General features: G+C 42.2%; 1 protein-coding gene across 2 annotated transcripts; it reads right to left on the bottom strand.

Annotated features, from left to right (window-relative positions):
* Positions 1-4,958: 4,958 nt before the first annotated feature.
* LOC121017810 (zinc finger protein 501-like) lies at positions 4,959-16,074 on the bottom strand. 2 transcript variants are annotated; one of them, XM_040456282.1, is made up of 5 exons: positions 15,843-16,074; positions 14,310-14,479; positions 13,705-13,802; positions 10,251-10,377; positions 4,959-6,309 (listed from the first exon to the last, which is right to left on the bottom strand). In XM_040456282.1, the coding sequence occupies exons 2-5, from the start codon at positions 14,341-14,343 to the stop codon at positions 5,096-5,098; spliced, it is 1,473 nt and encodes a 490-aa protein (XP_040312216.1). In that variant the 5' UTR covers positions 14,344-14,479; positions 15,843-16,074; the 3' UTR covers positions 4,959-5,095. The 2 variants fall into 2 exon arrangements, with proteins under 2 accessions (XP_040312216.1, XP_040312217.1); XM_040456283.1 differs by lacking the exon at positions 14,310-14,479.
* Between the last annotated feature and the right edge of the window lie 1,171 nt (positions 16,075-17,245).

The following is a 17,245-nucleotide window of genomic DNA, read 5'->3' as shown; positions in this document are numbered from 1 at the left end:
CAGCATCCACATAACAACTCTGTGAAGTAGGTGCTATTGTTTTCCTCATTGTACTGATGAGGAAACAGGGTCACGGGAAAATGTTTGCTGAATGAGGAGGAATGCCTGTGTGCTCCTTTACATTTTGAGAGGGACTGCACTGTGACTTTGGGTTGAAACTGCAAAGAGGTTGTTCAGATTGGTGGGTAAAGGGTGATAAAATGAAAATGAGCTTTTTAATCACTCACCTGAGTTAATCTGTATAGTTCCAGCAATCTTGCCATGGGTATGGACAGCGCCGACTGAGGTCCCCAGTTGGAGCAGGGATAGGAGCGTGAGCTCAGCAACTGTAGTTGGATATTGGGTTTTTGGACCCTGTCAGGAGGCATGTGGTTCCCTGAAGGGCCCCTGAGATGAAGCTTCCAGACCTCCAGATGGAAAATCCTAGAGTGAGATTGGGTAACCGATGGATGTCTCTGTTGATTTCCTCAGTCACAAAGAAGAAAACCCAAATTGCCCAGTAACACCAAGCTGTGATTCTTAGTAAACAACAACAACAACAAAAATACAAATGAAGTTTTAGAATTTCCTAAAACCTACCCATATCTTTACAGTCTTTTAATGAGTTTTTTTTTTTTTATGTTTTTGTTTATTTTTGAGACAGAAAGCATGAGTTGGGGAGGGGCAGAGAGAGAGGGGGAGACAGGAATCAAAGAGGGCTCTGCACTGACAGCAGAGAGCCCAACTCGGGGCTCGAACACACCAGCTGTGAGATCATGACCTGAGACGAAGTCAGACACCCATTCTACTGAGCCACCCAAGTGCCCCATGAGTCTTTAAAGAAATATGTCCACAAAGAGTCTTTGCTTTCTTTGGGCGTGATGAAAATCACTGAATCTCCATTCCAGCTCTCCAGCTCCAGATGATCCCGTCTAATGTGTTCAGGGCAGGGATCAGGGTGAGGCAAATGAAGCAATCACCTTGGATGCAAAATTTAAGAGGGCACCAAAAAACTCAGTAATCAAGAGAAATAATGTTTTAATGCAATATTTTCTAAATCAAAATTAATGCAAAAAAGTCCATGAAAACAAAATATCAGACTTTTAGATAAGACAAATTGTTGTTTGCTTGTTTTATAATCCAGGATTATTGTGAATTTGGAAGTTATTTCTAATCAGCTCATGGTTCCTGGACCATGAAGCCATCACATCCCACTCTGTACAGGTTGTCATTTTTTTGTCATTTTTATCTATCTATCTATCTATCTATCTATCTATCTATCTATCTATATTTTTATTTTTTAAGTAAACTTGATGCCCAGCAAGGGGCACAAACTCACAACCCCAAGATCAAGAATCACATGCTCTACTGACTGAGCCAGCCATGTGCCTCTATAGTCATTTTTTCTTAATTATGGAGCTTTTATTAACTTTTCCAATCTGATTCAAATCACGGGAAGATATTTTGATAAGTGTATATAGGGGCATATATGTTTCTTTTTGCTTCAGGATCCAATATGGCTTAGAATAGTACTAGATGGATACTAAAATTTTTTGAGTGACTCAAAAATCAAAACAAAATACAGTAGAGGGTGGCACTCTACCCCTGCTCCATTCACTTCACTCCCTCCAATGCCTACATATAATTTTCTTGTGTACTCTCCCAGTTTTCTGTTGTTTGTAAAAGTAGCCATACGAAAGTACCAACCTTTGCCTTTGTTGATTTTCTTTATTGTGTATCTGCTTTGTATTTTAAAATTTCTCTTTATCATATATTTTCTTTTACTTTGTGTTTAAATTTGCTTCCACTTTTAGTCTTTCAATGGAAACTGAGATGATGGACTTTCAACCTTTTTTTTTTTTTTTTAAAGTTTATTATTTGAGAGAGGGAGAGCACAAGAGGGCAAGGGTTAGAGAGAAGGGGAGACAGAATCCCAAGCAGGCTCTGTGCAATCAATGCAGAATGCGATGCGGGGCTGGAACTCACAAACAGTGAGATTATGACCTGAGCTGAGATCAAGAGTCAGAGGCTCAACTGACTGAGCCACCCAGATGCCCCTCAACCTTTTTTTTTTGGGGGGGGGTAACATTTATTTTTGAAAGACAGAGAGAGACAGAGCACAGGGTGGGGAGGGGAAGAGAGAGAAGGAGACACAGAATCCAAAGCAGGCTCCAGGCTCCGAGCTGTCAGCACAGAGCCCGATGTAGGGCTCGAACCCACAAACCGTGAGATCATGACCTGAGCCCAAGTTGGATGCTTAACCCACTGAGCCACCCAGGCACCCCTCCTATTTTTTTTGTTGTTGTTGCTGATTTTTTTAAATTTATTTTTGAGACAGAGACAGAGCATGAGCAGGGGAGGGGCAGAGAGAGAGGGAGACACAGAATCCGAAGCAGGCTCCAGGCTCCGAGCTGTCAGCACAGAACCCGACACGGGGCTCGAACTCACAGACCGTGAGATCATGACCTGAGGTGAAGTCGAATACTTAACTGACTGAGCCACCCAGGCGCCCCACCCCTCCTCTTATTTTTATTGATCTCTACTTTCATCAAATGTAGTAGAGAATATCCTAAGTCCTTTAAAATTACTGAGCCTTGCTCTAAGCCCCAGTGTACAATCTAACTTGAACATTTCATGTGCACTTGAAGGGAATGTGCACTCTGAAGTTGCTGCGTGTTCCTTGTGTGTTCTATAAAGTATATATGCCACTCAATTCAAGATGGTAGACAATATAGACATATTGTTCAGCTCTTCTAAATATTTAATATTTGTTGTCTAGATATTCTATCAACTGCTGAGAATGGAGTGTTATAATTTCCAATTATAAAATTGTGGATTGTTCTTTTTTAAAATTTAGTTCTGTCAGTTTTTACCTTGTGATTTTGGAAGCCCTGATATTAGGCACATAATATATTAGTAAACTTAAAATGATCTTATTTATAATATTAACACATCACATCTGTAACATAGTTACACATTATAAGATTTACCAACCTTGATGAATTGACCATTTTATCATTATAAAATGTCCTCTGTTTATGATGATACCTTCTTGAATTCTATTATATCTGATATTAACATATCCAGCTTTCTTATGATTAGTGTTTTCATTGTGTATCTTTATCTCTTGAATGTTCACCTGTGTTTCTGTATTTAAAGTGTTCCTCTTTTAGATATAGTTGGGTCATTCTTTATTCAGTCTGACAACCTGTCAGTTTTATTTGGAGTGTTTCTTTTAGGTTTAATGCAATTGCTGATATGGTTGAACTTAGGTCTCCCAGTTTGCTGCCTGTTTACAATTTGTTCTATCTGTGTCTCTCTTCCTCCTTTCCTGCCTTCTTCTGGGTTAAACATTTTAAGTTTTATTTATTTAGGTAATCTCTACACCCAATGTAGGACTCAAACTCACAACCCCAAGAGTCGCATGCTCCTTGACTAAGCCAGCAGGCACCCCTAGGGTTAAACATTTTTTAATATGTGATTTAATTCCTCTACTTGCATTATTATTTAATGGGTATTCTTTAGGGATTACAGTATCATCTGTAATTTCTCGTAATCTCTTTAGCATTACTACTGTTTGTCATACTAAATGTAGAAACACTTTTTATTTACCTTTCCTTCCACCTACATCCCTTGAAGTTCAGTATTAATTCGTGCACACAACTAAATTTTATTATAATTTCAGGAAATTCTAAGATACAAACTATACAGTTGGAGTCAAAAGTTTAACCCTTTGAAGTTCCCTTCCAGTCACCCTGTCTCCACTCCTGATTTTGGTCTTTAGGGTCTCCTTTTGTTTCTTATGGTTAATATTTGCCACGACCAGGCCATGGGTAGCAAGCACAATATATGATCCTTGTGGGCAGAAGAGGTTGAGAAAGCTGTAAGCGGGCTTAAAAGAGCACATTTAGCAAGGGTAAGGGGCCAGAGCAGAAGTTAGGATCAGGCAGCTCAATTTACACAAAGTCAGAGAAAACAAAAAAGGACCAAACAAAAGGATCCAACGTCAGGTAAAAGAAAGGATGACATTATATAATTGGCAAGAGAAAAAAAAGGCAGAAACAAGGACACAGAGAGCTCCCGAGAATGAACGTGGGTTGTTATTATCCTTCCTTATTGACTTGATCCTTGTGCACTAAGAGCCTAAATCAGTGGTTCTTAATCTTGGTGGAACTACCTGAGGAGTTTTTAAATTCCTGATGCCCAGGCTACACCCCAGGCCAAATTTAATCAGAATCTCTAGGACTGGGACCCAGGTATTTTTCAGATGATTTCAGTGTACACCCAGGATTAATAAGCAATGGTTTAAATGTTTGCAAATGTTCAAGTGAACAAGTGGAGTGCAGGGACAGAGAAAAGGAAGATTTCCTAGGCTTAGATATTTTTCTTCCTCTTTATTTTCCTAGAGAAACATCCTGGTGATTTTCCTCTTTGGGATCCTGATCTTCCACACTTGGCTTCAGGTTGAAACTACTATTTAGAGAGCCATCAGCCTCAAGTACTGTTAAGTCTGCTGCTTGGGGTAGTTTTTCTACTGACATTAGATGCTTAGCTCCTGACTCTCTTTTCTCTGACTTAACCAGACTTTCTCCTTCTGTGCTCCCCTAGGAATTCTCCACTCTTCAGCTTCTTGGGTTCTGTTACTATACCTCTTGTCCTCTTCCCATACCTAATACCATTTCAAGGAAGAGAGCTATTTTTTGCATGATGCAGCCTCATACATTTTTGTAGTACCCTGTAATACTTAGAACACAGGTCTACATGATCAGTAGAGAATACATAATTCTTTTTCTTTTTTCAATGTTTACTTTTAAGAGAGAAAGACTTCCAGCAGGAAAGGGGCAGAGAGAGAGGGAGACACAGAATCTGAAGCAAGCTCTAGGCTCTGAGCTGATGTAGGGCTTAATCTCATGGAGTGCAAGATCATGACCTGAGCTGAAGTCGGATGCTTAACCGACTGAGCCACCCAGGTGCCCCTCTTTTTTTTTTTAAGTAAACTCTGCCCAACATGGGACTCAAACTCATGATCCCAATATCAAAAATTGCATTGAGCCAGCCTTATTGAGCCAGCTGGGTGCCCCAAGAATACATAACTATTTCATGAATTTACTGCATTCTATTCATCATGAATTTCTTTATGTTGATAAAAGGCTGAACGCACACTGAAGGTTTTCTCACATTTCTTACATCTGTAGTGTTTTTCTCCTGTATGGGTTTTCTGATGTTGAATAAGAGATGAACTCTGACTGAAGGCTTTGTCACAACCACTGCATTTATATGGTTTCTCTCCAGTATGAGTTCTCAGATGCTTTGTAAGAGATGAGCTCTGGCTGAAGGCTTTCTCACATTCTTTACATTTGTAAGGTTTCTCCCCAGTATGAATTCTTTGGTGTCTTATGAGAGCTGAGCGATCACTGAAGGCTTTCCCACATTCGTTACATTTGTAAGGTTTCTCCCCAGTATGGGTTCCTTGATGTTGAATAAGAGCTGAACAGTAGCTGAAAGCTTTCCCACATTCACTGCATTCATATGGCTTTTCCCCTGTATGAGTTCTCTGATGTTGAGTGAGGCCCGACCTGTCACTAAAGGCTTTCCCACATTCTTTACATCCATAAGGTTTTTCTCCAGTATGAACTCTTTGATGTTTAATTAGGGATGAGGTATCATTGAAAGCTTTCCCACATTCCTTGCATTTATAGGGTTTCTCTCCAGTATGGATTCTGTGGTGTTGAATAAGGTATGTGCTTTGGTTGAAGGCTTTCCCACATTCATTGCACTCATAGGGCTTTTCTCCAGTGTGAATGATATGATGCTGAATGAGGGCTGACCGATGACTGAAGGCTTTCCCACATTTGTTACACTCGTAAGGTTTTTCTCCCGTGTGAATTCTCTGATGCTGAATAAGTGATGAGCTCCGAGTGAAGGCCTTTCCACACTCAGCACATGCATAAGGCTTCTCTCCAGTATGAATTCTCTGATGTAGGATAAAGGCTGAGTAGTAACTGAAGAACTTCCCACATTCATTGCACTTCCAAGGCTTTTTCACTGAGTAAATATTTTGATGTTTGATTGGGTTTGAACTTTCCCCAATTTCATTACAATCCTCCACAGTGGTTTTGTTGTGTTTAATTATGGCTTGCCTTAAATCTTTCTTCCGGTTTCCTTGCTGCCTTTCTAATGTGCCTTCACATTGCCAGGCTTCTATCAATCTGGAGTCCCAGGCCTCAACCTTTTTAAGTCTTTCTATTATCAGCTCTCTTTCGGAGGACACTTCTTCATAAAGTTCTTGCTTTGAAAAAGATTCTTTAGTTTCAGGTATAGATTCGGAATCTGAAATAAATAAAAAGTACACGTATTTTTGTTTTCTCTGTGATGAGAGAAAGAAAACTGCTGAGTTAGCAAGAGGAAAATAAAACAAAAATGATGCTTTTTAAAAAGTGTTTATGGGGCGCCTGGGTGGCGCAGTCGGTTAAGCGTCCGACTTCAGCCAGGTCACGATCTCGCGGTCCGTGAGTTCGAGCCCCGCGTCGGGCTCTGGGCTGATGGCTCAGAGCCTGGAGCCTGTTTCCGATTCTGTGTCTCCCTCTCTCTCTGCCCCTCCCCCGTTCATGCTCTGTCTCTCTCTGTCCCAAAAATAAATAAAAAACGTTGAAAAAAAATTAAAAAAAAATAAATAAAAAGTGTTTATTTATTTTTAGAGAAAGAGAGATCCAGAGAGAGGGGCAGAGAGGGAGAAACAGCTCCTTGCTGTCAGCGCAGAGCCCAGCGTGAGGCTTGATCCCACAACCATGAGATCATGACCCGAGCTGAAACCAAGTCAGATGCTCAACCACCTGAGCCACCTAGGCAACCCCAAAAATGATGCTTATTAAACATGTTTATTAGAATGTTTTCAGAAAGCACTTCCTGGCAGTGGCAGAAGAAGTGTCAGAAAAAAACAGAGATGGGAGAATGAGTAATGTAAGGCACAATAAAAGGACAATGAGGATGCTGTACTTAAGAGAGTGGAAAACTGAGCAGACTAACCAGAAAGGAGGATATAAGCAGGTGGGATGAGAATAAATGTTAATATAAAACATCTAGAGAAGGGTGGAAAGATGAAAACACAGGTTGAGATTAGACAGTTTTGAAAAAGTACAAGACAAAAAAAATCATTTATAATAATCACCCAGAAACAACACTTTTGACTTTTTCAATAGTTCCCTCCAGTCCCCCAGAAATAAGTCAGAGAAAGACAAATATCATATGATTTCACTCATATGTGGAATTTAAGAAACACAACAGATGAACATAGGGGAAAAGAAGCAAAAATAAATAAAAACAGGGAAGCAAACCGTAAGAGACGCTTAAATACAGAGAATAAACTGAGGGTTGCTGGAGGGGAGGTGAGTGAGGAGATGGGCTAAATGGGTGATAGGCATTAAGGAGGGCACTTTTTGGGATGAGCACTGGGTATCATATGTAAGTGATGAGTCACTAAATTCTATTCCTGAAATCATTATTACACTATATGTTAACTAACTCGGATTAAAAAAGAAAGAAAGAAATGCTCTTATAGGCAGAAGGTGATTGATACAAGTCAAAAACTTGTATCAATGGGCCAAACTGACCCACCACAGACCAAATCTGGCCACTATCACTTGTTTACATATTGTTTATGGCTGCCTTCATGCTACAATGGCAAAGTTAACTAATTGCCAAAGAGTATATGGCCCACAAAGCAGAGAATGTTTACCATCTGGTCCTTTATAGAGAAAGTTTGCCAACCCCTGATCAATATAAAAAATGAATAGTGCTGGCAATGGCATAAATGAAAATAGATATAAAATTAATTTTTTTCTTACTAAAAAAATTTTTTATGTTTATTTGAGAGAGACAGAGCATGAGCAGGGGAGGGGCAGAGAGAGAGAGAAACATAGAATCTGAAGCAGGCTATAGGCTCTTAGCTTTTAGCCCAGAGCCCGACACTGGGCTCAAACCCATGAACTTTGAGATCATGACCTCAGCTGAAGTCAGAAGCTTAACCAACTGAGCCACCCAGGGTCCACCCCCCCTTTTTTTCTTATTTTTAATTACTCTAAGAGATAATTGATGGTCAAACAAAAATAGTAGCAATATATTGTGACTTTATAGCGTATGTAAAGGTAAAATGCATGAGAACAATTATACAAAAGATGGGAGAGAGGAATTAGAAGTCTCCAGAAGTAAGGTTCTTATACCAGACATGATGTGGTATAATATTCTTTTTCTTTCTAATAAATGTTTACTTATTTTTGGCAGGGGAGGTGCAGAAAGAGAGGGAGACAGAGGGTCTGAAGCAGGCTCTGTGCTGACAGTAGAGAGTCCAATGTGGGGCTCAAACTCAGGAACTGTGAGATCATGACCTGAATTGAAGTGGGACGCTTAACCGACTGAGCCCCCCAGGTGCCCCTGGTATATTACTCTTTAAAAATATACTGTGATTGGGTGCCTCGGTGGCTCAGTCAGTTGGGCTGCCGACTACAGCTCAGGTCATGATCTTGTGGTCTATGAGTTCGAGCCCTGTATCAGGCTCTATGCTGACAGCTCAGAGCCTGGAGCCTGCTTCCGATTCTGTCTGCCCCTTCCCTGCTTGCTCTCTGTCTCTCTGTCTCTCTCTCTCAAAAATAATAAACATTTTAAAAATTAAAAAAAATAAGAAAAATTAAAAAATAATAAAAATATACTGTGACTGGGGTACCTGCATGTCTCAGTTGGGAAAGCGTCCAACTCTTGGTTTTGGCTCAGGTCACGATCTCATGGTTTGTGAATTCGAGCCCTGCATTGGGCTCTGCGCTGACAGCACAGAGCCTGCCTGGGATTCTCTCTCTTTCTCTCTCTCTGCCCCTCCTCTGCTCTCTCTCTCTCTCTCAAAATAAATAAATTTTATTTATTTTTTTTTTTCAACGTTTATTTATTTTTAGGACAGAGAGAGACAGAGCATGAACGGGGGAGGGGCAGAGAGAGAGGGAGACACAGAATCGGAAACAGCCTCCAGGCTCCGAGCCATCAGCCCAGAGCCTGACGCGGGGCTCGAACTCACAGACCGCGAGATCGTGACCTGGCTGAAGTCGGACGCTTAACCGACTGCGCCACCCAGGCGCCCCTCAAAATAAATAAATTTTAAAAATAGATAACTGTGATTAATTAAAGAAGCATTTGGGAACTCTAGGACAACCATTAAAAGAACTTTAAATAAGGTTTAATGGTAAGCTAATTGTGGATATAAAATAGAGTAAAAAAAATATACAACCAAAAAAGTGAAAAAGAAAGAAAAATGAATAAGGAATAGATGGAACAAATAGAAGACAAGTAGCTATATGTAAGATTTAAATCCAACTATTTGGGGTGCCTGGGTGGTTCAGTTGGTTAAGCGTCTGACTTCGGCTCAGGTCATAATCTTGCAGTTCGTGGTGCAGCCACTCTGGAAAAGTTTGGAGGTTCCTCAAAAAATTAAAAATAGAACACCCTATAATCCAGCAATTACACTATTAGGTATTTATCCAAAGGATACAAAAATGCTGACTTGAAGGAGCACATGCGCCCCAATGTTTATAGCGACACTATTGACAATAGCAAAATTATGGGAAGAGCCCAAATGTCCATCAAATGACGAATGGATAAAGAAGATGTGGTATATATATATACAATGGAATATTACTTGGCAATCAAAAAGAATGAAATCTTGCCATTTGCAACAACACGGATGGAAATAGAGTGTATTATGCTAGGTAGAATAAGTCAGAGAAAGACAAATATATGATTTCACTCATATGTGGAATTCAAGAAACAAAACAGATGAACACAGGGAAAAGGAAGTGAAAATTAAGATAAAAAACAGAAAGGGAGACAAAACATAAGAGACACTAAATTCTATTCCTTAAAAAAAAAAAAAAGATAAAATGAATGATTGCAAAAAAAAATTGACCACATATGTGCAGGTCTATTTCTGGACTATCTATTCTGTTCTATCGATTTACATCTATACCAGTACCACACTGTTTTGGTCACTATAATTTTATAAATCTTAAAACCAATGTAATAAAGCTATCCTTTTTCAATACCAGAAATAGTAAACTTTTACTTGCCAAAAGAGAAAAAAAGCCCAATTGTGAGCCCAGAGTGATCAGGGATCTCCTAGGAGATCAGGGCTTTCTGGATTTTAAGCAAAACTATGGCATTTTAGATGCCATGAGTTATAGAGGAAGTTTATGTCCCAGTAAGCAGTTTGCATTACAAAATAATTTCCTTACCCCAAAATACCAGGCTCCCACAATTCTCCACTTTCATATCAATGCCCATGTACCTTTGGGCAGAATTCAGCTCTTCTTCCTCCACATGACTGAAGTCCATTTCCTCATCCTTGACTGTCACCAATTCCTGGAAGAACAAGCATATTCTTTAATTTTTTTTATGTTTATTTATTTTTGATAGAGACAGAGCACAAGTGGGGAGGGCAGAGAGAGAAGGAGACACAGAATCGGAAGCAGGCTCCAGGCTCTGAGCTGTCAGCACAGAGCCCGATGCAGGGCTTGAACCCATGGACCGTGAGATCATGACCTGAGCCGAAGTCAGACACTCAACTGACTGAGTCACCCAGGCGCCCCAAGAACAAGCATATTCTTATAGAACTTGGGGAGGAGAACAATCTATAAGAGACAGTATTTTTTAATATGACGGTTAAACCTTTATTTTAATGGAACAGTCTAAGATTTCTATGTATTAGTCTGTATTAGGGAAAATAGTAACAGCTAATACTTATATTTTCTATGTGCTGAGCCCTTTGAACTACCTCTTGTAATGATAACTTCATGAGATAAGTACTATTATTAACAGCATTTACAGATGTGAGGATCAGATATGACATCTGGACCCAGACATCTGTCTGGCTCCAAAGCTATACTCTTTTGGTTCTTCTTTTTTTTTTTTTAATGGAACAATGTATTTTATTTCATTTCATTTCATTTCATTTTATTTTATTTTACTTTACTTTAGAGAGAAGAGCATGAGTAGGAGAGAGGGGCAGAGGGAAAGAATCTTAGGCAGGATCCATGCTCAGAGCAGAGCCTGATGTGGGGCTCAATCCCCCGACCCTGGGATCATGACCTGAGCTGAAATCAAGAGTCAGACGCTCAATCAACTGAGCCACCCAGGCACCCCATATACTCTTTCTTTAAATTCAAGTATAGTTGACATAAAGTATATGAGTTTCAGGTGTACAACATAGTGATTTGATAGCAAAGCTATCCTCTTTCCTATATTTTTCTGTCTCTCACATATTTTACTAAATAAATCTAATATAAATTAACCACTGGGGGGGCGTCTGGGTGGCCCAGTCAGTTGAGCGTCGGACTTTAGCTCAGGTCATGATCTCGCGGTCCATGGGTTTGAGTCCCTGCGTTGGGCTTTTTGCTGACAGCTCAGAGCCTGGAGCCTGCTTCGGATTCTGTGTCTCCCTCTCTCTCTGCCCCTCCCCTGCTCATGTTCTGTCTCTCTCTCTGTCAAAAAACAAAAAACACACACAAAAAAATTTAACCACTGAATGACAACCAAATGTCAATTACTAATTGCACTTAGTTGTTGTAGATGGGGTAAGTCTCAGATATGTAATTTATACTGATTCCTGAAATATTCTGAGATTTTATAGAGCTTCTGCTTGATATCCTGAATGTATACAGATAGTCATGCTGTTCTTCCTTCTCCGTACTGAGGGTCATGACTTTTAGATTTATCTAGTTATCTTTTAGTAATTGCAGTTGTTCTGAATGAGTGGATTTACTGATTTTATGTTTTTTAAGCTTATTTACTGATTTTGAGAGAAAGACCATATGCACATGAATGGGGAAGGGGCAGAGAGAGGGGGAGAGAGAGAATCCTAAGTAAGCTTCACTCTGTCAGCACAGAGCCCAGCAAAGGGCTCAGTCTCAGGAACTGTGAGATCATGACCTGAGCCAAAATCAAGAGTCGGATACTTAACCAACTGGGCCACCCAGGCACCTGAAATTTACTTTTTATGTATGTATGTATGTATGTATGTATGTATGTATGTATGTATTTTGGATTTACTGATTTAAAAATAATTTTTTTATGTTTTTTATTTATTTTTGAGAGACAGACCATGAGTGGGGGAGGGGCAGAGAGACAGGGATACACAAAATCCCAATCAGGCTCCAGGCTCTGAGCTGTCAGCACGGAGCCCAACATAGGGCTCGAATTCACAAACCATGAGATCATGATCTGAGCTGAAGTTGGACGCTTAACCTACTGAGCCACCCAGAGGCCCCTAAAAAAAATTTTTTTTAACATTTATTTATTTTTGAGACAGAGTGTGAGCAGGGGAGGGGCAGAGAGAGGGAGACACAGAATCCAAAGGAAGCTCCAAGCTCTGAGCGGTCAGCACAGAACCTGACGTGGGGTTCGAACCCACAAAGCATGAGATCGTGACCTGAGCCAAAATCGGCCACCCAACCAACTGAGCCACCCAGGCACCCCCACAAGATTTTATGTTTAAGTAATTTCTACACTCAACGTGGGTCTCAAACTTACATCCCTGAGATTAAGAATCGCATGCTCCACTGACTGAGCCAGCCAGGAGCTGCTGTGAGCCTCAGTTTTACTGTGAAATAAGCATCACTCCTAACTCACATGATTTCTTGTTTATAACAGATTTTTTTTTTCAACGTTTTTATTTATTTTTGGGACAGAGAGAGACAGAGCATGAACGGGGGAGGGGCAGAGAGAGAGGGAGACACAGAATCGGAAACAGGCTCCAGGCTCTGAGCCATCAGCCCAGAGCCTGACGCGGGGCTCGAACTCACGGACCGCGAGATCGTGACCTGGCTGAAGCCGGACGCTTAACCGACTGCGCCACCCAGGCGCCCCATGATTTCTTGTTTAAAATAAATGAAGCTATGTTTGAAAAGTGGCTCTAAATGTTAGAGTTCCCCAGAGCTCAGTTGTTAGACATCTTCTCTTCTCCATCCATTCTTACATGCCTATAAGCAACCTGTTATTTCTCCCATCTTAAAAAAATAAAAAATAAAAACCCTCTTTGGTCTTGCTACTGCTTCCCACTATCACCCTATTTCTGTCCTCTGCTTTAGCGTAAAACTCTCCAAAATGGCTGTCAGTCATCCCTGCTTCCAACTTCTCTCCTATTCTCTTCTGAACCCTTTCTGATCAGGCTTTCATTCCTACAACTCCATGACATTGTTCTTGGCAGTGACCAGTGATCTTCATATTTTTAAATCCAATGGTCAATTTTCAGGCCTCATCTTACTTGACTTAGCAGCAGTATTTAACAGCTGATCACTCCCTGCTCCTTTTAAACACTTTCTCCAATTGTTTACCAGGATGCCAAACTTTTGACTTCCTACCTCACTGGCCACACTGGCCACATCTTCTGAGTATCCTTTGCTGGTTCCTCTTCATCTCCCTGATCTCACAGTGTTGGAGAGCTCAGTCATAAAATCTCATCTCTTTTCTATTCCCTTAGTTTTGTGATTTAAAATACTGTTCACACAGACTACTACCAAAATCAGTGCTCAAGCCTGAGCTCTCCCCAGACTTTCAAGTCTTCAAGGAAAAATTACTTTGGCTCAGTTCTCTAGTTGGGATTGCCGTGGACCTCCAAAGCAAGATGAAAAAAGCAAATGACACACTGTGAACTCCAAGCTAAGACTTCATATGAGGAAATCAAAGACTTGCCTGGAACTCAACAGGAAGGAGCTCAACAGTGGGTTCCATTTCTTCCGTGTTCTGTTTTTGGGGCAGAGAAGCATCCTCGGTAGTAATAGCTGGAAGGACTAGAGGGAGAAGAAAAAGCTATGAAGGAGGTAAGCTCTATTTCCCCACTTCCAAATTCATTAGGACAAAAGTTATCACAAGCCAGGTAAATTGTATACACAGGGCCCACTTGACTTCACTCCAAAAGGTGGGATGAGGGTACAATAAGACGATAAAGTGAAAGTCTGTTGCCCAAAAAGCTAAGCTTATAGACCCACAATACATCAACCTTTTATAATAGCCTAACAGGGGGTTGAAAATGGAATATTCTCTCTTCCATGGCTGCAGAGGGAATGTGGATGGGCACAGGAGTGCTGAAAGAGGACTGGAGAATGGGACTGGAGAATGTGTCACAAGGAGCCTGCTTAGTGATTTCCAAAATTGGTCGCTTACTGAGTTTCTCTACTTGGGGACATGTCTGCTTCCATTTCCTTTCATGCAGGGGCATCTAACCTTTTAATTCTCATCAAAGGTGTTTTTCCACTTGTCCCCACGTTCAACTTCATGTTTATTTCTGTAATTCTTACCTTCTTCCTCAGCTTCAATGGTCAGATAATCCATGATTAGATTCTCTTTTTTTGTCCTGTTATTGCTATGATTTCTCCTTTATTCGCTGTTTCAGATGAGATAAACATGGACTTTCCAACAATACATAATCTGCTTCTTTGTGAAAATCATTCAACTCTACTCTGAAGTTCTGGAGAGAGATTTTGAAGTTAGGCTTGCCATCCTGTGGAGTTGGTTCCTGCTCCCTGGGGCATCTTCCTCTCTATCTCTATTCCTAGGAGGCTTATTCCTATGTGTTTAAGTCTTAGGGCCTCAGAAGTAATTCTTCTTTGCTTGTAACCTTTATTATTTAGGCTAAATTAGTCTCCACAGCTAGAAGAGCATTCTCTAGAGTACTGATATCAGTCACTATATGCCAAACCAGGGCAAATCCAGGAGAGAATCAGTGAGTGAACTGTGAGCCTCACACCTGGCTCCAGACTGGGCAGAAACACCCAGGAGACCCTAAAGCACACAACTGGCTATAAAACAGCCTGTGATTATAGCATCAGGTAACTATAAAAGCAGGACTCCCACAGTTCATTCATCCTTACTATTCATAGAGACAGGCAGTTGATAGATGGGGCCTGTATACAGCTGATTCCTAACCTTTTTAAAAGACCCTGAAAATGTACAGGCCAGGATTCCCTTGCATGGTCAGAGCGAGAACAAAAGACTTCAGTAATAACTGACAGTAATAACTGACAGACAGTAACTGGCAGACAACATGGGTTCCCTCATGTCAAGGAAGAAAAACTAAACTTTAAACCAGGCTGAATGACCAGGAAGAACAAAACGAGTCGGTACAGCCTAAGGGGACAAGCTGACACAAAATTCAACAGAATTTGCAAAAAAGACACCTGCAGCACATCCTGTTGAATGGCTGCCACATCTTGATACTCCCACCAGAAATAATTTATTAACTGTATCCTGCTTGCACTTGAAATGCGTGGTTTGGGACTTGAGCCTGACCAATCTTTGTAAAGGGCACGGAACTTGCGGTTTGTGCCTGTTTAACCGCAGGCTGAATCCTTCCCCTTGGAAGCGTACTCTTGGCTTGTAGCCAAAGGCTGCGTCCTTCGGGGAATGAGTAAGACACAGACCCCACTTTTTTTCTTTCTGTCCCAGGAGTTCAGGTTAAGGCTCTTAGTGCAGTGGCAAGATTTAATGCCCAAAACGGCGGGAGCAGTCGCGCTCCCACAGTACCCCGCTCGGTCACGCCCCCTCCACGCTCCCGGACTCCACTTCCCAGAGGGCTTAGGGGCAACCGCGCTTCCCGGACGCCTCCTGGCTCAGAACTAAAGCCTCAGACCCGGCTTGCCTCCCAGCCGGAGAGAAGCGGGAGGGTTACGCACAGCACCGGGGAGCGGGCATAGGAGGAGGGCAGGGCCGGCCCTTTATGTGCCGGCCGGAACCTGAGGGCCTGGCCCGGGCTGCTGCGGGAGGCACTGCAGCCGCGCGCACGGACCGGCGGGTCGCCGACGCACGCGCCTCATGGTCCAGCTTTCTCTTACCCCTGGACGCGCTGCCCACTCGGCTCCGGCCACAGGGCGGGTCCCCGCCGGTCTGCGCTCTGGGAAAGACGGAGGGGAGGACGGAGTCGCTTTCCGGACACACGGAGCTGTGGGGGAACAAAAGGCTCGAGCCTGAGGCTCCGTCTGGAGTCGCATCTGCGCACTTGGAGGCGACCGCGCCAGGTCGGGGGTCCCGGCGGAAGGACTCCACTTCCCAGAGGGCTCGGGGACATCGGTGCCTCCCCTCGCGGGGGGGGGGGGGGGGGGGCCTCTGGAGAGCGAGGGGAGAGAACTGCAGGCCTTCAGTGTCAACCTTAAAATGCAGATATTTCCCCATCTGATAGATCTCCTTTCTGAATACAGTGAGAATCTGTCGTTTAAAAGCTCCAAGTATTTTCAGCGTTGGATTATTATTTGGTGGTGGTGTGGGGATACACCTGTTACACAGTCTTTTTCCCTAGTATTTCTCGTTCTTACAATAAAGCCCCGAGTCTGCAAACTCACTGCTAGTGATTTCGTTGAAAGCATTCTGATAAGTAAAAACCACAGGCAGGGGTGAGAAGCCATTGTCCTGGTTGATATAAAATAAACATGAATAGGAAGGAATTCACAAGGAAAAGTTAGATGTGAGAAAAAGGCAAGTAGGGAGGTTGGGCTTTGAAGTGGGGATTGTGCCGACCTGGAGTTTATGAACATTAGTACTGGATGGAAGTCAAAGAGCAACCAGAGGAAAGATACTTCTTTTTCTCTGTTTATAAAGGCTCGAGGCTGTAGTTCCAGTTCTTCACCAGGAGAAACCAGTTGTATCACGTGTCCTTGCGGTCCAAATTACCAGCCACCTGAATAGTTCCTCCACATCTAATCGTGCCTTTCCCAATCCATGCTATTCATGACAGCCAAAATGAACGTTTAAAAATTAAATCTGGGGAGGGGCGCCTGGGTGGCTCAGTCGGTTAAGCATCTGACTTCGGCGCAGGTCATGATCTGGCGGTTTGTGAGTTCAAGCCCGGTGTCAGGCTGTGTGCTGACAGCTCGGAGCCTGGAGCCTGCTTGGGATTCTGTGTCTCCCTCTCTCTTTCTGCCCCTCCCCTGCTCGTGCTCTGTCTCTCTGTGTCTCAAAAATAAATAAAAAAAAAAAAAATTAAATCTGGGGGGCGCCTGGGTGGCTCAGTTGGTTAAAGGTCTGACTCGGTTTCAGCTCAGGTCATGATCTTGCAGTTCGTGGGTTCCAGTCCGCATCAGGCTCCGCGCTGATCATGTAGGGCCTGTTTGGGATTCTCAGTCTCTCCTCTCTGCCTCTCCCCTGCTCTCTCTCTAAATTTAAGAAAAGAAGAGAAGAGAATTAAATCTGTTTATGTCGCTTTCCTCAGAACCCTTCAGTGACTTCCCTCTGCTCTGGCATA

Source organism: Herpailurus yagouaroundi, unplaced genomic scaffold, assembly GCF_014898765.1.
Source record: "Herpailurus yagouaroundi ecotype Mexico unplaced genomic scaffold, PumYag 216, whole genome shotgun sequence".
Lineage (NCBI taxonomy): Eukaryota > Metazoa > Chordata > Mammalia > Carnivora > Felidae > Herpailurus > Herpailurus yagouaroundi.
The sequence above is the reverse complement of the archived record's forward strand: the minus strand, read 5'-3'. Positions and strand labels throughout refer to the sequence as shown.